The sequence below is a fragment of the Berkeleyomyces rouxiae genome (assembly GCF_048999995.1).
Source record: "Berkeleyomyces rouxiae strain 22BRR77 chromosome Unknown BrBRR77_ptg000011l, whole genome shotgun sequence".
In the NCBI taxonomy this organism is placed as follows: domain Eukaryota; kingdom Fungi; phylum Ascomycota; class Sordariomycetes; order Microascales; family Ceratocystidaceae; genus Berkeleyomyces; species Berkeleyomyces rouxiae.
The window spans coordinates 701,062-726,780 of NW_027396501.1; the positions used below are offsets into that span (position 1 = coordinate 701,062).

Genomic DNA, 25,719 nt, shown 5'->3' on the forward strand with positions numbered 1-25,719 from the left:
AAACAAAAGTGAATGGGGAACTTCAGTCAAGAAGTTCTTGGGCCAGGCCAAAGGGCGGTGAAATCTGGAGCAGAAGAAACGAGCCTGGAGAGCAGAGGAAAGAGAGAGGAGAGCTTCCCTTGCCGTGGGGATCCTGGGGACGCTTGATCTCTTATACGCAACGGGTGGTGCTGAGTGGCCGGCCTACCTAACGCCTTCCCACCAGTTTCTATTTTTAATTTCGGGCTCCATCTTCCTTGGATACAGGTGCATGTGCGTAGTACATACTGCAGTTACAATCGCTGGTATCTTTCCGTTCGCCAATCTATCTCCATGTACATCTGGCAAGCCATATCTTGATCGGCTATGCAGGGATATCTCGGACTGTATCTCCCCCTGTTCCTGCTATGCTACTGCTACCACTCTATCTTTCTCGTACCACTCGATGCCCTCCCTCTCCCTTGGGCGAAGGCCGCTTGAACGGCCGCTTGTTTATCTGGGCTGCTATCTTTCCTATCTCTCTCTGGCCCGACCCTCCACTTAACCCCCATCTCAAGCCCTCCAGCCGTCGAGTCTCCCTCCCCACCTTTGCCCTTGTTAATATCTCCTGCTCTTTGCTATTCCTTCTTCCCAGCCCTTGGCTACCGTCTTTAGTTTTTTGCCCCGCCGAAGAAGGTCATCTCCGTGGAGGAGCCAAGTCATGACAGCTGCAGTCTTGGAGTGATCTTTTGCGTGTAAACAAGTAACTATATATATATGTAACTAGCTACATAGTTACAAACCTATACAAACATACATCGTATTCTCTGCTATACCTTGCTATAAGGCCCACGGTTACTATCCATCGTCACGTTAGTGCTAACCAAAATATGCCTAACGTCCATTTTCAGAGCCCTACTCTCGTGGGCTCTTCAGGTTAGGCAATGCGAGCGAAAGAGAAAGGGATTTCCATGGAAGCCAAAATAAACAAGACACAAAGCTTGGACGTCATGATATGCATATATTTCACTCCTCGGGGAGCCCTCCAATGACAGACAAGCTATACCCTAGTTGATAAACGTCTTTGTTCCGCAACTGGCTAAGTTTGTTTTTATTGTTTGCTTTTATTGTTTCCTTTTTTTCTTCTTTTTGTTTCGCGGCGCAGATACATGATTATTCTTCATTTTATCCATGTTTCTCCCCAAGGCCACCCCAATTCTTTGGACGTCCCCCTCCTCCAATGACAACTCGCTTTTCTTCTTTCTCCAAGATTTCATTGACTCATGTCATGTCCTCCGCATCAGTCATCTCGGCCCGCACATTAAATCTTCACGGCCTCCAGCCACCCACTTAGAGCCTCACTTAACCCTATCGTAAGCCAAGGCATTGAAACGCTGGCCATGGTTCGGACGTCACTTTTTTTTATTTCACATACGGACTCGATGTTTTTCTTGGATTAGCTGACCGGTGTTATCTTTCCTCATATTCCTCCCCCGGTATATGAAGTACCTGTAGTTATACCCTGAGACAAAATATTTTTTCACACGTGCGAGCTGTATAGTATACAAAAAAAAGATCCTGGGCCAATAGCACAAGGCAACGTGATCTCAGCACAGACCAGAACCTAGGACTTTAAGCCGATGAACAAAATTACAGAAAGCTGGGTAGCCGGGAATTTTCCGCCTCTGCTCAACTTGTTGGTACTTTGGCCAGTTAGGATACACACATATTCACGTGACTGGTATTTTTTCTTCATCTTCTTCTTCGCTGTATAACTACTTGTGTTTATGGGCATGTACACTTGCAGTATTCCTCACAAACTCGACAACATCAGGGAAACCAACAAAACTCTACGTTACATAGTTACATCAAGCAAAACTTCCTCTTTAGGAAGGTGCCCTTCAGGGGTTCTCGAGTCCTTTTCATTTGGCATTTGTTCTTTTGTTCTTTTGTTTCTATTTTGCTTCCATCATCCGCCCTTGCCTTGATTCGAATATTCCCTAACCCTTCCTGATTCTGCCAGGGTAATGAGTGACGGCAAAAAAAAATCCGCCTTTGCCCCTTCCCACGGCAAGAGCAAGCAAAAATGAGCCCTACCTTCCTCAGTCAAAGTTGACTAGTTTATGCCAAAAACGGCAAGGACCCTACGACTTGACGTCGGAATCAACGTCTGGTCTTTTTTTTTTTCTTTTTTAAACACCCCCCAAAAAATTTCGGAACTTGGACGCGCGGATGGTTTAGTTAATGCCATGGCTTGCCACTTTTTACCCGATTATCAAGGCCGATGTTCAGGCGCTTCTTTGATTTGGTGCTTTCTTTTGCATTATGCCTGGTGACTCGCTTCCCTCTTCTTGTGCTTCTCTTCCTCCCCCCCCCATCTTGGCTACGACTTGACCATTAATTCTTGCACCTTTCTACATTTTTCCCCTTCACTTTCTCTCTGTGTCCTCTTGGCTTTTGCCACTTTATGCTCCATGCCATGTCAAAGTGCAGCTTCCTTCGCGCCCAGCAACCCTGAATACAGCACCCTGGGAGCTGGTCTAAACATCTTACATTTTGCGTTTAGTGAGCATTTACCATGATTCGCCTTTGCCTCCCCCCGCCGGATAACTGATAAGTAGATGATGCCCCATCCTCCCACAATACGGGCCAGATGCAAGGCCAGAAGGCAAAAGCCCAGACGTGGCTTGGCGTTCATCAACCCCCAATTCTTATCCCACTGGGTAGTGCCCAAAGCCAAGCATTTATGTGCGAAAACTCTACAACTAAGCCTTTTAGCTGGGCAGAGAAGAGCGCCAACATCGGGCGAACAACAACAGGCCGGCGTATAAAACAATAAATTAGCTCAGGACATCGCTGGCCACTTGGGCTTCCCAGAAACCCATTCTGGCAGCTTTTGTGGAGGGAAACACGGCCTGGATTGGGTGACAGAGTGGTGTCGGTTCTCAGCCGCCGCCCCCATGTCATCCATACATGCTGTCCAAACAACCTTTTTATCCACTTTAGTTTCGTGGCCTTAGTAGTGTTCTTTCCATGTCTCTTAAAAGCTACTGGCTGAGCAGCAATCTACATGTACGTGTATACAACCATGTCCTCGCTTCGAGGGTCTTATCAAAGTCCTGGTCCTTCATTGTCCACGGCGAACCACCCACATGTTAATGCAGGTGCGTTCGGTTCGTTATTATGGTAATCGCAGCCGTGAACACGAGTTAGGGCACCCGGCATGGTGCAGCAGGGAACACTGCAGTTATTACAAACTCAACTATCAAAGAATACCTAGTTATCTGCATCTTCCATGACTTCATACAGGAATCAGGAAACGGGTCTGCGGCTTTTTCTTGCTCATCACGCGGGCCATCGTTTTCGTTGTGTGTATACATCTTTTTCTCCTATCCAAGCCCTGCTTCGCGTGATGCGTATAAAGAGACATCCGTACATGGCATACTGTGTTTATATTTCTGCGGAGCACACTTCTGAGCGACCGACTCTCTCTCTCTCTCTTTTTTTTTGTCTGTTCTCTATGCACTGACCATGACCCAGGATGCCATAAAAGGAAGACAGGCCTGTCTCTTTGCTTGGCTTACGCCAGCGCGGCCTGGTCTGTGTAAGTCGAACGGCCAGATACGGGTGAATAAGAGCAACAATCAACGATGTATGTACATGTTCCGTGAAAGGCCGAGCTCTCTGTGGATCAAACCAACACAAACAATAATATACGCGTAAAATGGCACAGCGAGGCCGCATGCAGTGTGAAGAAGCCAACAATGAAAATGGCAAGTGGAAACGCGATAACTGTCTATCCTGTCCATATCACATGCAGTGTTCACCGTCCACCACAGCCACTCCAATGATACATGGCACTTCAAGATTTCCATGCAACAACCAATGTCCGCTCATTAATACGACTTTGTGACCCAGTATACTTGTCAATCCTCAGAGGCACGATCCAGCAGCGCACGCTTCTTTTTTTTTTTTCTTCTCGGGTCCCACTCTACATCCCAAGCACGGGGATGGCAACGGCCCGTAGAACGGCAATAAACAAGAGAAGGATGAAAGAAGAAAAGATCTTCTGTCGTAGGCCCCTCCTCACGTTCCATCTCCCCAGCCTCGCCCTCCCCTCTTTCTCGAATCTCGTGCGTCGCCCTCGTCTGCTCCTTGTCCTTCTCTCTCTCTCCTTCTTCTTCTCTTCCCTTTCCACCCCACGCACGCCCCTCCATTTTGGCTTTCTAGAGGAAAATCATCGACCTAAGCTTTTTCGGAACTACATCCACTGTGTGATCTCGATCACTGCTTATCCCCAATGCTTATCTCTCAGCTATAAAACCCCATGCTTTCGACTGACACCCTCGCGGCTTTTGCCCAAGTTCTTGGCACAGAATTCTTAGTTATATCAAGTAGTTGGCTAACCTTGCATTGACATGCAGCCCTCAGCCCATCATCTCAACACAGGCTTTAGATAAGAAACTCTTCGCATTGCGATCTGAGGTGTCATCGTACTTCCCCGAGAATTGACATGAATGATGAATATCTATACAATACGTTGATCATGTACATATGTTACAGATAGGGTTAGACCCATGTAAATTAGCGAGGGTTACACAAACACAGCCAATGACACTAGGGTTACGAATCCAAGCACAACCAGATCCATGTACCGACCCGACATTTTATACTGGTGCATGATCTAGAAAACGAAAAATGGAAGCCAAATAAACGGCGCACATAAAGAACCCGTCTCCTGCATCATCGGAGCTTTTTTAGTCGGCGACAGCTGAATTCTCGCGTCCTTGTCGGCGGTGAAATCCACCGGCTCTGCTATATGCCCGTGATTGGCTGATGCATATGTAGTTAGCCCGCTTCCGCCTTTTTTTTTTCCAGTCCGACCAACCGACCCGAGCGGGCGGACATGCCGACGGCGTGGTGACAATATCAACCTCATAACAAAGGGGCCTCGCGCATGTCATGGAAACAAAAGGGCATAATTATTTCGAAATCTCTCTCTTTTTTTTTTTTTTCATTTCTTCTTCTTGTTCTGTGGACTCGGCAATGCACTCGTTATCATCACTGACAAGTGATGGGTTCTTTTTTTTTTTCCCTTCTGTCTCTTCCCGAAGATGAAAGCAAAAGGGAGAAGCAAAAAAAGAAAATGTAGAAAAAAGAGCGCAAACCTTTAAAAACAGAGAGAAAAGCACACTAATAATACAAGCCCAGGATATCCGTCCTATAATACAAAGATACGAACCAGAAGCTGGATAAAAAAGAAAAAAAAGATGGCAATAAACCAAAACAAAAAACACAAGAAACCAAAAAAAAAGAAATCCCGGTATAACCAAAAAAAAAAGAACTAGGCAATTCACTCACATGGCCTTGTCAGTGCAAACCCTCTTCTTCACCCATTCGTTCTTCCTATCATTCAGCCGCTTCTCAGGCTCGTCATAACGTCCATCCCCCTAGTTGGAGTTGACAGAGCGGTTATCGACTGAGATGATACCACGCTTGCTATCCTTGGCCAGGAGCCCAGAAAGACTCTTTTCCGGCTTGGGGTAGTGCGGCCGGCCAGCCAGCACGTCGACAATGTCCTTGAGATCAGACCAGTACGCCGACAGAGGACGGCGGTTGGGCCAGTCCGTGTGCTCCGACTCAAGCTCCTCAATCGACGTGAACACAACGTTGGCAGCCTTAATGCCAATAACGCACGCGCCGAGAGGATCGTGCTTGACCTTGTTCTGGGTACGCGGGCCAAATGACTCCAGGTGCTGGATGCACTTGATGGCCAACCGCACGGCACGGCAACGGTCCATGGGAGACGGGACACCACCCTGCTGCACATGTCCGGGAATAGAGTCACGGGACTCGAAACGGTCGTGAGCTTCGTCACGCATGATGTCAGCAATCATCTTGGCGTTGTACACCTTGCTGGCCTTCTCGTTGATAAGCATGAGACGGCCAGCACGGGACTTTCCGTTGTCGTGGCGGAAGACCTCCTTCATGTGCTTGACATCAGAAGCCAGCATATCCAGAGAAATGCCTTCTTCGGGAGTGTACACTGCCGCAGCACCAACACTGAGACCGGCCAGAGTGGCAACGTAGCCGCATTTGCCACCCTGAGTCTCAATGACAAACACCCGGCGACGGGCAGCAGAAGCTGACTGCTTAATCTTGTCACAGTAGTTGACTAGCTCGTTCAAGCAAGTGTCTGAGCCAAGAGAAAACTCGGTACCAGGAACGTTGTTGGAGATGGTGGCAGGCAGGATGACCATGGGAATACACAGCGAGGGGTACTCGTCGCGAGCTTTGCGCAGCTGGCAACCAGCGTGGAAGGCCTCGAATCCACCAATCAGAAACAGAGCATCAAACTTGTACTGCTCAATAAGCTCGGCGACCTTCTCCATGCCGGACTCCTCAGGGAGCTCACGGTTGGTACCGATTTCAGAACCACCCTTGCTAGCCCAGCCGTCAACCTCGAGCCAGTTGAAGGGACGGACGGCGCCCAGAGGAGTATCATCGTGGTGGCGAGTGAAACCGGCGAAGCCGTTGTGAATAGCAACGGGCTCGTGGCCGCGAGACAGGCAGTAGGCCACGCCGGCACGGATAGCAGCGTTCATACCTCCAGCAGGGGCACCAACGTTGATAAAGCCAATCTTCATTCTCTGCAGCAGGGTAAAAGGAATTGTTAGATTTCGTGCAGGTATTCATGATAAAAATCATATAAATATAGCATGGAACTTACCTTGTTAACGGGAGCGAGATCATGCTCATCAGCATGAACGTTGGTCGTCATAAGATACGAGTGGTACTGATCGGAGAACTCGGTGTCACGGAGAGCCATAGCACCTTCAAAATCCTTGGCATCGATGGCCTTGGCCACAGCCTTGGTGTCAATCACAGCTTGCACCAGCGGCTTGCGCACAATCTTGTTCTCATTGACAGCAATGAAGCAAGTGGGGGTCTCGGGGGTAGCCTCCAGGACAGCCTTGACGGCCTCAACACCCTGCAGAGTGCCCAGCATACGATCGTGGGCGACAGCGGTACCACCACGCTGGACGTGGCCAAGAGTAGTAATGCGGGTATCCAGAGCCAGTCCAGCAGGGTCGGCCAACAAGTCCTTGACCATCTCGGGCGAAATCTTGGAACCGTTCCGGTCGTGAGCACCCTCGGCAATGATGACAATAGTCTTGCGCTTGCCCAGGTTGCGATGACGCTTAACAGTGGCAGTCATGGCATCCTTCCAGTCATCCTCAGTCGGACGCTCGGGGATGAAGATGAAGTCAGCGCCAGTAGCGACACCAGCCATCAAGGCCAACCAACCACAGTGACGGCCCATGACCTCAATGACAAAAGCGCGCGAGTGAGAGTAGGCAGTGGCCTCGATGTAATCAACCATTTCGCAAATGCGGGCCAGGGCCGAGTAGCAGCCAATGGTGGCGTCAGTTCCAGACATGTCGTTGTCGATGGATCCCACAAGACCGACAATGTTGAGGTGGCGGTAGGGCTTGATCTGGTCGGCAGTCAGCTCGCCCTTAGACACTAGCTCATCCAAAAGGCTAGGCCACTCGGCACGGAATCTGTCGGCGCCGGTCAGGGAGCCGTCACCACCGCAAATGATGAGGGCGTCAATGCCGTTCAGCACCATGTTCTTGGCGGCGGTCAGACGCCCAGGGCGCTCGTAGAAGGCCATGCAGCGCGCAGTACCAATCAGGGTACCGCCCTCGGAAAGCCAGCCACGAACGCCGTCCCAGTCCATCTTGCGGATGAAGTCTCCGCCCTGGACCAGGCCCTCATAGCCCTCATACACGCAGAAGGCGTCGCAACCCATGTGGATTGCCATGCGCACAACAGCACGCACAACACCAGCCATGCCCTGGGAGTCGCCTCCCGAGGTCATGACGGCAATCTTTTTCCGGGGTCCGTCGGTCATGTTGAGTGGTGACGAGGTAGAAGAAGAGGGCGGTGCAGCGAGGGCGGCAAGGATCTGACTGCGGGGGAAGAAGACGAGGAGTCGAGCAAAGAGCCGTCGGAAGAACGGGCGGAGCTGGTTGAAGAGGATCTCAATGGGCCGGTAGATGAGCTTCCGGTGGTGGGCTGGAGTCATGTCCCGCTCGGGACAAAATAGTTGAATGGGAGGGGAAAGAGACGCAAAAAGCCTCTATTCTCCAACAGTGATGATGATGAAAAGGGCGAGCGGAAGCGAAGTCGGGGAAATAAAATGCTGGTCCGTAAATAATAGAGGAAGAATATTGTGCGGTGAGCAATGCGGAGAGGAGGAAAGAAGGTAAAACTCAGCAAGACAATGTGACGAGGTTTTCCCGAGCACAGAGAAGCAAATAGCAGGAGTTTTGGGAAGGTGGGCGCGGGGGGAGGAGGTCTGTTCTGGGCAGTTGCCGCGCCGTCTAACTAGGCGGGGAGGGTTATGCGAGCTGTGAGGGTTGTGAGGGAGAAGAGAGCAGAGGCTTTTGGAGGAGGCCGGAAACAGTGACACGGAGATCAAGCACAATCAAAAAGAAGAAGAGAAAGCAGAATCGCCTTTCGCCTTGGATTGTTCCTGTCTTGTACGCGGCCAGAAAGTCAGTTGGTGCCGACCTGGTTCGGCTTGAAGGCCCTCCCACTGCGGCTGGCGCTATCTTATCGGCTCTTGCGCGGGGGCGTTTTGAAGCTTTTGCGAGCCCTTGCGGGCTGTTAGTTATGGCATGATGGTTTTTTTCTCTGCTGCTTGCTTCCTTTTTCGCCAATGGCGCCTGTGATTGGCTGCGCGAAAGCAAAGGAGTCGGTGGGGAGAGGGGCGGCCAGGCAAAAAAAGACTCAGTGATGAAATAGAAAGGTGTAAGCGAACTTTGGATCCTTCCTGAATGTGTCAAGCTGCTTCCCTTGCCAATCAGAAGACCGGACTAGGTGCACAGCGACAATGGCTCAAGTGATGGTCAGACAAACCAGCCAAAACAACGCCGGAGCTGCCTTCTCTGCCTCATCGTATGAGCAACATCAGATACCGACCGGCGCTGCTATGTGCACTGTCTGTTCTGCATGGGCTCTCTGCATGTGCAACACCACGTGACCTGGTCTGACCAACTAAGCCAGATCTGCCGATCGGTGGGCTGTTGGCGTTGCTGCCGCCGCTGCCGCCGTGCTTGAACAGGCAGCTGCCCTGCGATACACATACATGTATGTAACTATGTACGTGCTTGCGCGTTTGCTGCTAATGCAGCTCTGCTTTTGTCCGGCCCGCCGAGCCTCCCGTAGGGTTTGGTGAAACCCATGTCGGCCGAGCACCAAATGAAATGCGTCTTTATACGGATCACGACTTTTGCGATTTGCATCTTGCACCTTGCACCTTGCTGATCTCTGCCTATGACGCACTTATGAAGATGTGCCCCACTGTCGTGCACAAACGGCCCTATTCTGGCGTGTCCCATTTATTTTTTCTCTTAGATTTCTTGGCTTCACCGAGATTAATCTTGCGATAAGTTGTTGGTGTGCTTTGACATCTGCTTATGTGGCGCCCAGGTGGAAGTGGGTCTTCAACATGGCTGACGCCACATCTTCACCGCCCAACCACACAAGGCTGAGCTTAAAAAGCGGGGCCTGTCACCGCTGACGCAAAGGAGCGGCAGAATTTTGAAGCTCCAGCGGAAGCTCAGCCTTGCGCAACCACTATCGAATCGATGTCATCGCCGTGCTTGGACTTTCGTCATCCATTACGGCAGTTTCTGCACCTCAATAATCATGCAAATTATATCTATCAGACTCACCATACCATAAATAGCCTCTCTTACCAGTCAGCAGACATAAATCACAATACTTTCAGCACAAACTCAAACCCTCTCCGTTCTCCATGTCAAACGGCATCCCCTTTGGCCTGCGGCCGTGGCCAACAGAGAGCAGCAATCGTTCTCCAAAAACCGTTTCCGACTTCATCGCACGCGCCAATGCACAAGTCGCTGGTGGGTTCAAGGCGTTGTCAGAGGAAAGCCTCATGACAAAGTCACAAAGCCGGAATGAGACCTCGAGCCCGCAGGACAAGGCAGAAGATGTTGACATGGACGCCAGTGAAGATGACGAAGAAGAGCAGGACGACGAAGAAAAGGACCCCATGGCGATCAAGATGGAGATCATGAGAAAGATTGAGTATGTCTGCCTTGCACATCACTGCATCAATTAGAGTTTGACTAGTCACTAATACCACACACCTTGTCTGCACAGTCACGCCCACAACTGCGCCATGATCACCCTTGACTTTGTCTCTTTGCTGCTGACAAAGGAATCGCCCGTGCAGGCCGGCGCTACTCTGACACCCGGGTTGCGAGAAATGGTTGGCATCGGCACGCTCGGTTCTACCAAAATGGTCGAGTCCAATGTAAGCGCCGAGCGGATCCAGGATGACAGCCAAGTCAGTCTCGGCTGGACTTTGATGGATATCGACAAAATCTCGGCTGCCGCAAAGAAATCCGCCATAACGTTGAAGAGAGAAATTTTCAAAGAAAGCAAATACTGGGAATCAGTCATCTCCGTGTCCGAAGGGGGTTGGGCGGTTTGCCGACTGCCAAATGAGCGCCACACGTTGGGAGTCAAGTTTGGCTTCACTGAAGGTAAACTTCTGGCTTTCTCATTCAATCTTGAAGTCTGGCGTGCTAACCAAGATCTCTCCGAGTGTAGCCAATCCCCAGTTTCGGAATTCCAGCCTGGCGCCCATGCGACGAGCCGACGACGGCAGTGCGCGACTTGATCTTGGAAAACTTGGTGGAGTCTCCCAGCGTCTCCTAGTTTCACTTGAGGAGAACAATGTCATAATAGGGCGATCGGCGCTCCCCGATCCAGTCCCAGAAGACGCATCTCTAGGTGCGCATGTTCTCGAAGCCAGAAACACTATATTTGCCCAGGAACTGTGGCATGAGCTCCTAATAGAATCACGCCATCTACTTTCCTATGGCGTCAACAGGGAGAGATCCCGGATTGTGTACCTAACACCAACTGGACGCAAAGTGATTTTGGAGCTTGTCAACGTCAATGATGTCACAAGAGAACGGGGCCCTCTATCTCACGATGAAACAGCTAATACCATCAACACCACGCTGTCTTTACTGCTCTCATATGCCCATCGCCAGACAGAACATCTGCGTTCCCGCCCATTCCCTCCGTACCAAACGCCGAAACGAAACATGGGAAACCACGACCTGCTGCGGCCAATTATCGCGCGGGAGTTATACAGAAAAGCATTCATCGAGTGTACACAGTATGTAGGTGCTATGGTCAAAACCCTGCGCAACGCCGGCTTCTCAGAGTCACAGTTTATCGTTCTTGCATCGCCACACAAGGTTGACGAGGCCACACATCATATGAACAAACCACAGCGAATGAGCCTTTCACAGGCCTATATCTCGGCTCTTCTGCAACCGCTTACATTCCATATTCGCCTTAATTTGGCTAATAACAACCGTCTCCTTATCATTGCTCGCACATATCTAACACCTCTTACAACTACCATGTACCAGGTGATCTTAATGGACCATAATGCTAATAACCCAAACTACCTCGCCGACATGTTCCCCGCGAGCACGCAGTATCCCAGCTTCACAGATCTGCGGCAAATGCTCTGTCTGACCATGGCCTGCGCCGTGACCAAGCGGTGCCATGAAACTCTTGACCATGAAGAAAAGGAGGTCAAGCCTATAATTCCGCCAGGGCCAGTGGTAAAATCGCCCGAATCTATGACTGAAGAGCTACCGCTGCCAACATGCTGGGTACGGGCGCTCGACAACATTTCCCTGCACCGCCCAGGCATGGGTGGAAAGTCAGAAATGGATGTGCTGGTCTCGGCAACAGATGTCCTAGGAGCAGATGAAAAGCACCGTCCGCAGCTCACCGTCTTTGCTAAATACGAAGTGCCGTCGACAGTCAACAGCGATGGCGATGCGGGTGTGAAGAGCGGCAGTTCAACTCTCGTGTCGGGCCCTGGTGGCATCACAACTGCAGAAGCCGACGACTGGGTGTCGGTATCGATGTCGGATCCACAGTCAGCTGCGAAAGCTGCGTGCAACAGCGTCACTTTTGTGTGGGATCATAGCGGGGGTAGCGTTAGTGGTGGGGCGGACATGGGCATTGGGACTACAGCAGGCGGAGTTTTGGAGGCGTGCAAGAAACTGGTGCACCTACAGCTCTAAGCGGCACATTTCCATTCAGGTCTAGCTAGCTATAACTAGAGCAAGATGGAATGCGCAAGGCGGACAGGGACAAGAGGAGACATGCAAGACAGCTGCAGAATGAGATACGGGGGAGCAAGCCGCCACGACACATGACCAACAGTCAGGCATAGGGACAAGGGCTTAACAGGATGGGCTGCTCTGCTGCGTTCTCTCTTTTAGCGTCATAAAACAGAACCCGTTTGTTTATATCGTCGAACAAGCATGTAGTTGCTTTTACTTGTGTGTGTGTGTCTGTACATGTGTATACACATGTGCGAAGATGTGGGGAGCTGAATATCAAACAATGGCCATGGGCCAATGAATCAAGAGGTCACGGTGGCTCTGCTGGTCTGTCGAGTCTTTCTTTCCGCCCGAGGGAAGAGGCAAAGGGCAAGCGCGAAGAGCGAATGAGAAGAAAGCGAGGCAACAAGAAGAAAGAGAAAAAAAAAAAGAGAAAAAAGAACAGAGAAAGGGAAGGGTGTGAAAGAGGATCGAGGGTCCCGTGGTCTCTACTCCCGAGTAGACAACCAAGTACACAGGTACACTTGTGAAAATAAGAGGATCATACAGGCAAGGGACGAGACAATAGGGAGCGAACTCTCAGCCAGGGGCTGCAATTAGAGAGAGAGAGGGAGTATTTACTATCTATTTGTATACAAGTAACTATAACTACTGACACGTTGCAAGCAAAGACTGGGAAGAAGAAACGACACAAGAGGAAGGGTTCGTATGCCGGGGAAGACGTTTGAGAAAACAGTCCCTAGGCCTTGGGGAGAGGGGAGAGGGGAGGGGGAGGACAGCGGAGAAGACAGAGAGAATAGAGACGAGGAAGAGTGGTTTGTGGAAGGACATGGGTAGACATAACAACAAAAACAACAACGGAAGACATCCCTGTGTGCTGTGTGTACCAGGGACTTGCTTTTTTTTTTTTTTTTTTTTTTTTTTTTTTCTTTCTCTTTTCTTCTCCCGGCCACGGTTGTGTTTGGGGCGTTGTGACAGGTCTAGAACTATTGGACTGGGTCATATCTTTCCGAGCAAGAAAAAAAAGAAAAAGAAAAAAAGAAAACTAACCAACCAACCAACCATCTCCTTGGTTCTTATATCTACTTGCGGACTATGATTTTCTCTCTCCTTCGGCCCCGAACTCAAGAACATCATCGTCTCCGGTGCATTGACGATAGGGTTTGGTGTGTAAGTTGACAAGTCCGACTACTCATGTGTAGATAGTCGAATATCCCATTGTTTTCTTTTTTTTTTTTTTTTTGCTGTGTTTTCAGCTCTGCGCCATAGCCACGCACGTAGATGTAGTACGCACAACATATTCTTATTGACGGGTTTCTTTTTTTTTTTCCTTCTTTTCTTCTTTTCTATCGAACCATATCTTGGAATATTGACGAGAGGCTACAATGACAAAAAGTGAGAGGTCAGATTAAGCTTTTCTTAATTCAAGGCTGGGGTGTGATGTTATCGGGGCATTTTGTCAAAGCCAACACGCCAGACAAGTATCCAAGTACCAACAACTAGATAGTTAACTAACAACTACACTTGATGACTATTGCTATAATACTGTGTTTGGAAGAAATCACCGCACCCGCAGTCAGTCTAGCCTTGTTTCTGGCGCCGCGGCATGCATCCACGGAGCCGATCTCCTTCTTTCTGATCAGTCTCATCGATGTCGCCGAAGGTTGGTATTCTAGTAGGCAATTTGCTTGCTTCTTTCTTCTTTTCCTGACTGATCAGATTCTGGCTGTCCTTTTTTTTCTCTTCCCTCTGATGTAACTAGGTATAACCTAGCACATGCTATGTTTCGACACAAGAGCCCTTCAGGGTTTCTTGCTTCCTTGTTCTCTGCCCATGTTTGAACTGGGTTGTTTCTCCCTTGGCCAACCTACTCTGGTCTCTCTCGCTTCCCTCTTACATTTTGACAAGCTTCCTTCGGGCATTGGTTGCATGTCTGACAATCTTGTCCGTGATGGTGAATGTACAAGTGACTCTGCGGGAATTGCGGGGGTGATGGTACATACAAGCACATGTGGACATAGACGTAGCTAGTGGTTAGCTGTGTAGTCCGTCTAGCTGTGTATCTATGTCTGGACATACAAGTGACACACTTGTCTAACCTGCACCCGAGCCTGGACTTTGATATCCTGACAGAGAACTTGGACGGGAAACTCCGTGTTCTTGGTCGCTCGGCGCTGGACACTTCCATTTCTATCGCCTGTCTCAGTCGTTATTTGAAATCGGCATGCAAGTCACGTATGCCTGCAGACCATTCGACTCAAGCCACATGCACGAAACTTGGGTCAAGGCTCGAATTTGGGGCCGCCGAGATGCGCATCAATCAGCACAAGTAGCGCGCCCCACTCCCGCCATATCATATCACATCCCCCCTCACCTCGGCTGGAACTTGCCAACGATGGAGAAGTTGGCAGAATTGCCATGTCCCTCGTGTCTCTAAGGAAGATTACCTGTATATACATGTGACGTCTCTGCTTGGGAGTCGTAATAAGTTTCACTAGGCGAGAAAGAGAGACGAAAAACAATACCGCACTGGGATACAAAGCGGCGGATGGGATCGTGAGACTACAAGCAAGGAACAGCCTGTGATGATGTTGCTGGCGTGCATTGTACCTGGACATTTACATTTCATTGGCGATGGGCTGTTTGCCTTGACCTGGCCTTGATTGCTTGTTGCATTTGGCCAATACCAAGCCATTCATGTATACCAAGGGGCTGTCTTGCCCGACAAGAATGTAAGGAAAAGAGCATGAGATGGGATGGGCGAGGAGGGGATGGGACACATAAATTGCAGGAAAAGAAAATAGGTGGTTAGAGAAAACAAAGAAGAAAAAGCTAGTTACGGATAAATGACGAGACGTACAAGAACAGAGTGCAGACTTGGTTCGTGACAAGTCGATTTTCTTGCTTTTGTTTTCTTCCTTTTTTTTTTTTTTTTTTTTTTTTCTGAATGACTTACAACCACAGTGGTCTGAACTATTGAAAAAAAAAGAGAATATGTTCATCCATGCCCTGTTGTTTCTTGTCCACACTTTTCGCTTACTCAATTGCCTGGGTCCATCACAATGGTACTTGTTTCGTTTGAGACGTAAGGCTTGGGGTCTGCTGCCTTTTTTTTTTTCTTCTTTGATGATGTGTATATATATGACTACATGAATATTGAGCATGCCTGTGAGCAAGGGAGACTCAAGAAAAGAAGAAAAAAAAGGCAAGAAACAAATAGGACTTTGTAGCCTCAAGCACACATCAAGAACTTCTATCTTGTGCCACACAATACTGTACATTCCGCCAAAAAAAAGAGTCTCGCTGTCAGTTCGGCTTCCTGATTGGCTCGTTCCCAGCCCAAGACTCGACGGACCGAGTCCGAGTCAAAATTCTCCGGTTCCCCTTTTCTTTCTTTGCTCACCCCCGCCCACTTCTCTCAACTTCATGCCTTGGCACATCCATAACATTTTAGTCACTGAAAAAAAAAGGTGATGGAGCAAGATAAATGTGATAAAGAGAGGAAAAAAAAAGACACACATTTGAAACATTCCTGGCTTTTAGAGAGTAATCTATTTACAAGGGCAAAGAAAGAAAAAAGACGCCTGAAATCAAGACAAACTTGTCCGACTGGACTGATTCAATCCAAAAACTGTACATGGAGATAACTAAAGAAACTTCGCAACTTGATAAACTCGAAAAGAACCCAAAAAACATACATGAATCCTAATACCCAATGACCTAAAATCCGTATTCGCCACCCAAAAGAGAAGAGAGAGAGAGAAAAAAAAAGAATGAAAGGAGATGAGATCGTGTCAATCCAACAAAGTCGTCGTTTTGAATAGCTTCAGATTGCGCTTCTTGTAGTTGCGCATCGTTCAGGTGTTGTCGTTGTTATTCGAGTCTTGAAAGTGCAGGCAAACAAGGAGAAACAACACCTTCACCCCCAGGAAAAGAAAAAAAAAAGAGAGAAAGAAATGAAGCTGCCGATTGGCCGATCAGAAAAGGAAAAAGGAAATCAAATAACACCTTCACCGAAGACTCGAAATTATGAACAAGGGAGAAAGAAGAAAACTGAAGCATCCCTCGTGATCTCCCTGGAAAAGAAAAGTCAAAGCAAAAGAAAAGACCAAAAAAGGAAAGTCTAATTGCGCCAGAAAACACAACAAAACAGAGAGAATCGAGGTTCTGCCCAAAAACAAAATAGGAAAACAGTAGAAACGGGCTGGCAGGGAAATGAACAAAGTGGCCGAGAAAAAAGAAAAAGAACTCAAAGAATGAGGACAGGCATTCGAAAGCAAAAATGATGTGCAGAGATGGAGAGTCCTTGCAATAGAGGATACGGATAGAGATCTAGAGACAAGAATGGCATTTCCGAGTCCCTTATCTACCATCTCGCACTACTCAACGAGGTTGATATGTTGAGGGTGGCGTCAACGCTTGACAGCTCGTGCCATGTGTGGCACTAAGATGGAATGCGAAGATACAGGGTGCGGATATTTCCAGCATGCACTTGTTTTCCACCATTTTTGTATTGCCATGTGCAGTGTGGGCTCGTGCAAAACTGGAGCGTAGTATGAAAAAGAAGAGATCGGCCAAAGGGCCTCACCCAGAGTCGTGGTATCCTTTGCAGATGTCGGCTGGTACGGATGTAATGGCTGGATGATGGTAATGTTCCGGCTGAGCCAGTTATGAATCCTAGGCCTCGTCATAAGCGGACTGGATCTTCGGCAGCTGCATTTGCTGCATGAAACGACGTGTCTTCCTACAGCCATGGGTAGCTTGTTAGTATTTTTTGATTAAGGACTTGGCTTCAAAACAGAAACCTTCAAGGCTTACCGGTCACGCTTGCCTATTCAAGATCTCGTCTCATACTCTATACATCATACGGTATACTTAACCGATGGGGGTTCCGCAGATACTGCATAGTCGCCCAGGTGCTACCCAGACTTCCTTCCCAGCAGCAGCACATGTCGGGCACTTGATCCCCGGGAGTTTCCCCTGTCGAGGTTTGAAGTTAGCATGTATTTCTTTTCTCTGCCCTAGAATTGAAATGAGCAGAGGCCATAGACCATGGCCACAAAGGACCTGTAAACTGGATAGTATTGCATTTGACATCTCGACTTCAAACTGACTTACATAGATCACGTGACCACTGGGGTCGAAACTCTGTGTGTGTAGCTTGTGGCTGTTGGTCTTTGATGAACAACACATAATGTATAGAAGGCCGAAGATCTGGTGTGTGAATGTGTGGGAGTGTTTTTGAATGACCGAGATTGTTATCAATCTCGTCAAAGCACGGCTTACTCTGGGAACACAGTGGTTGAGTGTAGACCAGAGGAATCGAGTAATGGAACCTTGCGGGAAAAAATAGAGTGTAGTAGTACAGCCCGAGTTCAGGTGTAGAGTCGTAGTAAAATAATGAGGACGAAAAGCGGCAAGATGGGAGAAATGGGTATCAAATAAGGGTGATCTTGAGATCAAGAATCGAAAGCTCTAAACAAGAAAACAAATAAGACGTTGAAAGCCAAGAGTAGGAGTCGAGTAGAGTGAATGGGGCTGAGTGATGAGGTCAATACAGCTGACCCATAAGTTGTCGAGGACATGTGAGGTATTTGTAGTTGACCGTCGTGCATAGTGTTTAGATTTATACAAGGGAGAAGCGACTTGCAAACTAAGAGGACTTCTCTAAAGTCACGCCAAAAAAGAATGGATAAAATAAAAAGAAATAAGAAAAAGAAAAGTAGTTATCCAGTATTAGAAAGGGATGCGAATCAACCCTGCAGGCAGTAGGTAGCACTTGAATTTTCATCTTTCATCTTTGCAAGAACAAAGTGTTAGTCGAGAAGGTCCTGGCCTGCTTTTGTCAAAAGAATGGTGCCAGGCACAGTATCTTGACTTGAATATATCGAATTGCACGGTAGAAACAATTCAGTTTTGACAGTTCAACATCATATGAGAGCGCAGGTAGCAACACCTTATTGAAACAGGTGAGCTAGCCCTAGATAGGCATGGCTGGCGATCAGCCTGGCAAGGCTGTACATGTATATGCGTGTGTGGTGAAGATGTTCTGTTAGGTGTCAGAAACATGGCAGTTGAAATGACACTCTGGATATGACCCTTCTTGGTCTAATCACTGGCAGTCCGTGTATGTATACGTAGAGCCAGGCGTATATGGTTATGTGTGTGTACCAAGTAGGGGTGATGCCTTTAAAAACCAAGGCCAAAATCAGACCAGCCGGATAAGCAGGTGTGAGCATATAACACCATGGTCTATGTGGGGTATTTTGAGTGTGGAAATATTAGCACCAAGCTGAACATGCTTTTTCATGTCTTTTTTTTTTCTTGATCACCGCCGTCTTCTTTCGTGGCTTGATCCGGGGTCCTCAAACTCCTGACATCATAGTCGTAGAGACACATCCCTATCCTTATCTCTTTTTGTCATATTTGCCATGAGAATCCTTAAAAAGAACAGCGGTTTTCCTTTTCTCTGCCCTTAGAGTCCTGCAAGTTAGTAAATCAGGAACTTTCAGCGAGCATAGATGAACCCTTTAGACTGCTTTTTGTATGATATCAGTAGTCATCATATATCTTGTGGCAGCGGAGCCTGGAAAGACTTAAACGAGAAAATGACTAACTAGTTAGTTGTACACAAAAGAGAATGTAGACAGCGTATACACCCACCAAAAAAGAGGAGGGGTTCATGGAGCATGCTGTACCTGTGTGTATGGTGTCACTCGGTACTTAGGCACAGCAGGGGCCATAGTGATATCTCGCCTATATCACACCGACCATAACTCGAGTCTATGGCGAAAAGAAACTGGTGTTCAAGTTTCAGAGTGCGTGCTTGGATGGGAGCTCCTTCAGCTAGCACATTTATATTGATGCAAAGCAATGGGTTGTGAAAGCCTAGTTAACAGCGGGTGGCAGAAGCAAGGCTAAAAACCGCATTTGTGGCAAGTCGATGTGAGCTGAAAGTTCATTTGTCGACAGAAACACGGACGACAATGTACCCAATGAGCCTAGCCTGAAAAAAAAAATGAAAAAGAAAAAGAAAAAAAGGAGAAAAAGCTGTCTCTAGCAGGTGCCAAGAAGCCCTAGGAGAGCTGCATATATATCTGGAGCATAAAGACACGTCTTGGCGGCACGCTGAGTCTGTCAGCCAGTACAGGTCGAGGCGAGGATTGCACATGTTGGGTTCGGGGGAGGGTTTTTGACACACGGTCGAGTGGATGGTTGCTTGTATGGTATAGTTCCTTGAACGATACGATTCCCAAAGGGTTGGCATTGGTATAGCCAGACCTAGACGGAGAGAAATAGTAGTTAGTTAGAGAGGGCGAGAGAAGGACCAAGACTAACTCTAGCTAGCTTTCATGCACGCACTGACATCAAGACGAAAAGTGGGCCATAAACTGGGTGTGAGATCCATATTCATGCACCCATTTTCAGCTCTTGAATTGAAGAGACTAGGAATAGAAGATTGCACCAGTCAAGAAGGGGTTTGTGTGGCCAAAGAAGTGCAGGCCATGATCGCCGCCAATGTCTTTCTTGTCAGACAGACAGCGGGAGGAAGAGGATGGAAACATCGAAGGGCAGGAAAAAAACAAGGATCTTTATTTTGAAGGGGACAAAAGCGAGTCAAAGCAAAGCCAACAGGACACATGGGAACAGGACAGAGAACCTTTTGAGACGTGAGCTGGCATGTATGTGCAAGCGAAAGCGAGCTGCGGCGAAAAAGAAAATGCTGCAGTTCGTCGGACACTCGAGTGGAGCTGCGGGCAATCGAGGTAGTATCATGACCACCAAGCTGCGTGGGCTGTGGTGGTTGAAGGGTGTTCGGCTGTGTTGGACTGCAATACAAGGAGCACGCAGGGAGGCACGCCACGAATTGCAACTTGTGACTCTGATATGTGCATAGTTAGGGCAAGGACGAAGATACCTCCCACAAAAAGAAAAGAAATATATGGCCATGGTAACTGTGTTTATGTTGCCTTCTATGCACATAGCAAGGCGGTATCGGAGGCAGTTGCCCGTCCTGAGACACGGGTCTTTCCTTCTTTTCTGCCCCGGCTTGTTTGTGGCCTATGGTGGGGAGAGGGGAGAAATGGGAGAGCTGGGGGCCTGTTCCAGCCAACTCGTGTGGTGTGTGTTGTGTTGTGTGCAAAAGAGGGAGGAAGGATATGGATGGTTTGGGCAACTGTCGCCTCTGCTCCCTCGTTAGGCCGGTATCCGGATAGCCACAAGGACAGCTGACCCTCCAACAGGCTATCTACATATGTATGGATGTACATACATACGTACTACATGCATACATGCATACACACACACGTAACTAACTGTCCATGTACACACATACTTTCTGTTGTCGAGCCTCTCCGCACATCTCCCTGTAGCATTTCCAATCCGCCAGTGCTGCAATGGACAGCTTCGTCGTGCATTTGCATCAACTCTACGTTGTATTCTCCCAGCCGCAACTGACCATCCGAGTCACGAAAACAATCCCTTGGCGCTTCAGACGCCCGCCTCTTTACGCATTGCAACAAACCCGAGTGGCTTGACGTCGGCAAAGCCATGCGACGCCATCACACCAGCCAGCGATCACGTGATAAGCGAGGTCCATGTATCTATCCCATGTTCCATGGAAACGAGCATGCAACATGCAACATGCAACACACGCTCCAGGTCAAGTGTCAACTCAACCTCGGATCAGCCCTCTAGCCCTCTAGTGCGACCACGCCCCTTCGTGGTGCCATCCATTGAAAACCCGGCCGGCTTGGTCCGTCTCTGGGGGGCTCCGGGATACCTCGACTATTCTGGGAGTCTGCACACGCACACAACCAACCAAGTGCATTTGTCTTGTACCACAAATTCGGGTCTCAACTTCGGATGTCTCGAGCCATTCCTCACAACGTAACCTTTGATGTGACCTATCGACTTTTAATCGCTATCGTTCATATGCCTCGCTCGAAGGAGCCACGCTCTGTTTCACCTCTCTTAACAACACGAGCACCTCTTCTACGAACACGCATACGCTCCTGCGTTAGCACTTGTCTGCTTGTATAGTTGGTTAACAATGTGCCTAACGATACCTGTTCGGATTCAAGCAGGTCCCTCTGCTCCCTCTTGTCTCTTTTCTTTAACTATCTCTCTTCCTCTCTCCTCTATATTAACCTGTATCCTGTAAAGAAGCATGCTTCTGGATTCCTACTGGTTACTGATGTGTGGCAAAAGAAAATACTGTTCGATCCCACCAGACAAAAGCCTTGCTTGCTAAACGACCTCCAAGTTTTGTCTCGACTATCCAAGCTGCGATCGGACTGTATCATACGTGTGCTGGGTCTTTTTCCTGTCTCGGTCAGCTGCAATTAATTTTCCGCAAGTCACTTCGCCCATATCCTGTCATGTGCCCCAGGAACCCTCTCTTGATGCATCCCAAGGATAGCACAAGCCATTACGCTGCAGCTACAGCTCGGTATTTCTCCAGGGTTCAATGTCCGAAGCTGTGCAGGCATAACGTACGTTTTCTTTACCTCTTCGCTGTCATGGCCATATTTACGTGTACTCATCACAGTACATCCTTCAAGCAAATCCTGGCTTATTTGGGTCGGCTGAATTATGTCGGCTACCCTTCGCTGCTGTGTGACACGATATTCAGAGTGCATGTGGCGCACACCGTTCCTGTCAGCCATGTTGATATGTAAGGGTCATGGCTAATCTTTTTTTTCTTTTCCTTAACTACAGGAACGATGCGTCTATGTCTGAATTTATTGATCATGTTGGTTCTTTGGCATGCCTAACTTCATGCAAAGGGGTCGGTACACGCATAGTCTTGGATCTTTGAGGCAAATCAGACAAGTGGTTTGCCTTCAGTAGCTGGCTATCTGCACTTGCGACCTACCCGCCCACCTTACGTAAATGGTTCTGCCTTGCCGTTGTGGCTTTCCTTTGAAGCCGTGTTTCCCTATGCAGATACGGGGGATACATATATCCTTGAAAGGAAATAGGCAACTGGAAGCTCTGGAATATCGGACTTACAAGGCGACAGCGGTGACCCTTGTGACAACTTGAATATCTCCGATGTTCTACAGGTAGTTACACTGTATACACTCATGTATAACTGTGTGAGAATCGTCTTAATTGGGGAAATCACACATGGTCACTATGCATGTGCTCCTTGTATATGGAAGCTAACAGAGAACAAAAAAGGAAGCCCGACTTCGCAACACACGTCCCTATCATGCGGAAAACAATATAAACCCCCCAATGCTTTCGGGTGTTTACCTGCCCTCTCATGAGCCGCTAGGTTTCCACATGGTTTTTGGCCTCGGTATCTCCTGGCATGACATTTCAATTGTGACCAGCAGATAACCACACTGCTCGGCCTTTTTGTTCATGAGCGGGATGAACCTGAACCCAGTGCGGAGGCGGTCAAGACGAATGCACTGCCAGGAGAATAGCATATTCTGTCCAAGGAGTGAACTGTCTTCGACAGTGAATCTGAAAGGTGTTAGATAAGTGGCATCTTTAACCGCTGAAAGCATCAACTGGAAGGGAAATTAAGCACTCGCCTGAGATAACTCAGCTTGTCTGTCACACGCGGGATTCTCTCAAACTCCAACACGCAACCGGCCAGGCCCCAGTCAGGGTTTCGAGATTGAGCTGGTACACTTCTTTGCGAGTAGCTGCTGGCATTCTTACCACCCGTGTCCTTGACACCATCACTTTCCTTCTCTAGGGCTTTATTTTGCCCTTCGGCATGAACTGTCACCACAACTACTGGTTCAATGACTTTCGTCGATTCGGCGGCGTCAAGACCCTGCTCAGAGCCTTCAACCGAGTAACCAGCGTGCAGTATGATTCGCAAATCCATAGTTTTCCAGACACAAGCATCGAGATGAGTTCGCGTCAGCTTGTTAGTATAACGGAATCCAGGCGGCTTTATTGTCCAGCCATCTTCATCCGCAAACATTGCGTGGTTAATCATCATTGGCGAATCATTGCATTGCCAATTCATTGCAACCATTTGCACACCCTTGCGCCAAAATATTGCTGGGTCTGGGTTAGAGCTTCCGATTCGTTTGACGTTTGGATAAGCACGCATAAAGTATTGCTTATTGTGGGCAAATACTGTTGCTGGTGCAGATGCATACAGTTCCGGAATTTTTGCCTCTGAAATAGAAAAGATGTGAGTCGGTGTTTTGGTGGCTGGCGAATCAAACTTTTTGAACCGTTCACCATGTGTATACACTGCTAGCTTTCCCAGGACCTCGACGATCCCAGAACCACCCACGCTTGCATTCTTCTTTTTGTTCTTGATAGGCATGCTGGCCCGTTTTTCTGCTGCCTCAACACGTGCTAATGAGATTCCTTGAACAAGGTGAGGCGAAAAGTCGTCATCCTCATTGTCGAAATTGACATTGTTGGATGGAGTTGTGCTGGAAGTGCCCTCAAAACTCTCTTCAATGCCGCTTATGTTTGATTCGCTATCGGAATAAAGTGACGTTCCACAAGCAATTGATGAAGCCTGGCTATTGATCGACTCATGTGACATGGAACGCTCGTGTCCCGTTGTCGGGTTGTACAAACCAACCCGACCATCACTACTTCTTCGGCGAGAGCGTACTTCTGGCGTCAGCCGTTCCAGGGCCTGCCCACTAATAGCGCGAAGGCGCTCAACCATTTCACCAGCTGAGCCCAAGCTGCGACTACCACGGTGTTTCTTCACTTTGACCAAAATCTTGTGTTGCAGGTCGCACAACCTGGGGACACGAAAGCGTGGATCGCAACCGTCTAGCGGCGCTGAAAGGAGCATATCGCCCCATTCCTCATGCATGATCTGTACCATCAGCTCTTGTTGCCCTGGGTCGGTGTGTACTTCCAAGGACACAATTAATGGCAGGGAATTGCCGTTCAAAAAGGCGTTGTCTGCAATGGCGCGGCATACTTCGCGAAAGCCGCAGGGGGGGCATATGGTCCAACCGTGCATAACCAATGGCTCTCGAACACCGGGTCTCGCACCCAATGAAGAGGATGTTGAACCTGCTGAAAGACTAGCGTTTGATGTTCCTCGAGTGTGGCATTTGTCCCTGCTCGTTGAGACGTCGTTTGCTTTCTTTCTTTTGCCAGGACTAGATGGTGATGGGATATTCTGATCGGTACTCGGAGTAGAGATATTACTGGTTGTTCGACTGTGGTTCGAGCTACAATCTCCGCTCTGACTATTACTAGCACTATTGAACTTGGTGTGAGAGCCAAATAAACTGGCAGCCATCTGGGGCAATCTCTCGCCTCGAAAGCCTCGGTCCACATCTCCGTTCCAGACATCGATTTCCACACAACGACAGCCGCGTTGGAGAACCTGTAAATCATGGTTAGTATACGGGATATTTTATTTTGGTGTAATACGCTCACTTTGGCGTATGCATCAGGTGTGCAAAGCGACATCCATTGATGCCCTTCAAGGTATGTGTTGTGGCTGCTGTTGATAAAGTAGTGTGTGATGGGCAGAGTCAAGTCCTTTTCAGGAAGTGCAGCAACGGCGTTTCCGGCGTTCATGGAGAAGAACATGTTGACGATATCATCAATGCTAGGTGTTTGTTTAGTGCTATCCTCCCACTCACTGTCCAGATTGAATGTGTCACGCAGCTTCTCTTGGTCATCCTCGGCGCGCAACGTTTCGTACATCTTGACTATTCTGCGCTGTATCGCCAGGGGAGGAGTAGGATACCTCACATCCTCTCTCTTGGCCAGTCCTCTCGTCTCGCTAGTAACGAGTGACGGTAATCCCTGGGCTATCTTCTGTGTCCAGTTGGGCTTTGCAGATGGCATGCCACTGCTCCACGTCAAGCTGTGCGGTTTCTGGGCATTAAAGTGGCGGGCGTGGCCTGGGAACAAGAACAGCTCGCCGGTTGCCTCGGACTTTTCGAGTGGAGTGGGCGGCGTGATGGTAGGTGAGAGCGGGCGAGGCCCCGGTAATGTGAATGTGTCAACGCGTGGGATAGCATGGTGTGTCTGTTGCCGCCGCGGGCCTGATATGTTATGATCTATGGAATCAGGCGCCGACCAGTTCTCTGACATACTATATTGTGGACGAGAAGGCACAGTGCTGTTGCCAAGCTCTGATTTGAACGTAGTTGACATGGACACTTTGGGCCGGGGGTTCCAACGGCAGGCGGAGTCTGCGGTGGGGAGTCTGCCTGGAAGAAGGATGTCCCCACACGGCCTTGGCCCTGGTCTGCAGGGGATACGGGGCCGTTGGCGACGGCGGGACGACTGGACTATGGGAGGGGGTTCGTTTAGAGCTAGCTCGTATTTCCCGCTGTCTTTGGGTTTCAACCACGCGTAATGTCTTGAGGAAAGGGGCGGACAAGGCCAGGTAAGAGTGAGGGGTCTCGGAGACTGAAGAGAAACAAACAAGAAGAAAAAGAAAGGAAGAAAAAAAAAGAAACTCCAAAGACAGGCAAGAGGGGCGAAGTGACTGGAAGAAGCAGACTACAAAATGCGTGTTTGATAGTGTGTATGTAGGTAGCTCGCTAGCCTGAAGCAGTGTATGTATGTATGTAACTATGTATGTATGCTTGGTTTA

General features: G+C 48.7%; 3 protein-coding genes across 3 annotated transcripts; 1 reads left to right on the plus strand and 2 right to left on the minus strand.

Annotated features, from left to right (window-relative positions):
• Window positions 1-5,408: 5,408 nt before the first annotated feature.
• Window positions 5,409-8,050, minus strand: BROUX77_007248 (uncharacterized protein; the record flags this gene model as incomplete). Its single annotated transcript, XM_073752323.1, has 2 exons — window positions 5,409-6,608; window positions 6,689-8,050. 2 exons carry the CDS (start codon window positions 8,048-8,050, stop codon window positions 5,409-5,411), a joined length of 2,562 nt encoding a protein of 853 aa, XP_073602659.1.
• Window positions 8,051-9,787: 1,737 nt separating this feature from the next.
• Window positions 9,788-12,113, plus strand: BROUX77_007249 (uncharacterized protein; the record flags this gene model as incomplete). The annotated part of the gene is made up of 3 exons (XM_073752324.1): window positions 9,788-10,080; window positions 10,156-10,541; window positions 10,609-12,113. 3 exons carry the CDS (start codon window positions 9,788-9,790, stop codon window positions 12,111-12,113), a joined length of 2,184 nt encoding a protein of 727 aa, XP_073602660.1.
• A 10,310-nt stretch (window positions 12,114-22,423) lies between these two features.
• On the minus strand, window positions 22,424-25,211 carry BROUX77_007250 (uncharacterized protein; the record flags this gene model as incomplete). The annotated part of the gene is made up of 3 exons (XM_073752325.1): window positions 22,424-22,631; window positions 22,703-24,492; window positions 24,546-25,211. 3 exons carry the CDS (start codon window positions 25,209-25,211, stop codon window positions 22,424-22,426), a joined length of 2,664 nt encoding a protein of 887 aa, XP_073602661.1.
• Window positions 25,212-25,719: the final 508 nt, after the last annotated feature.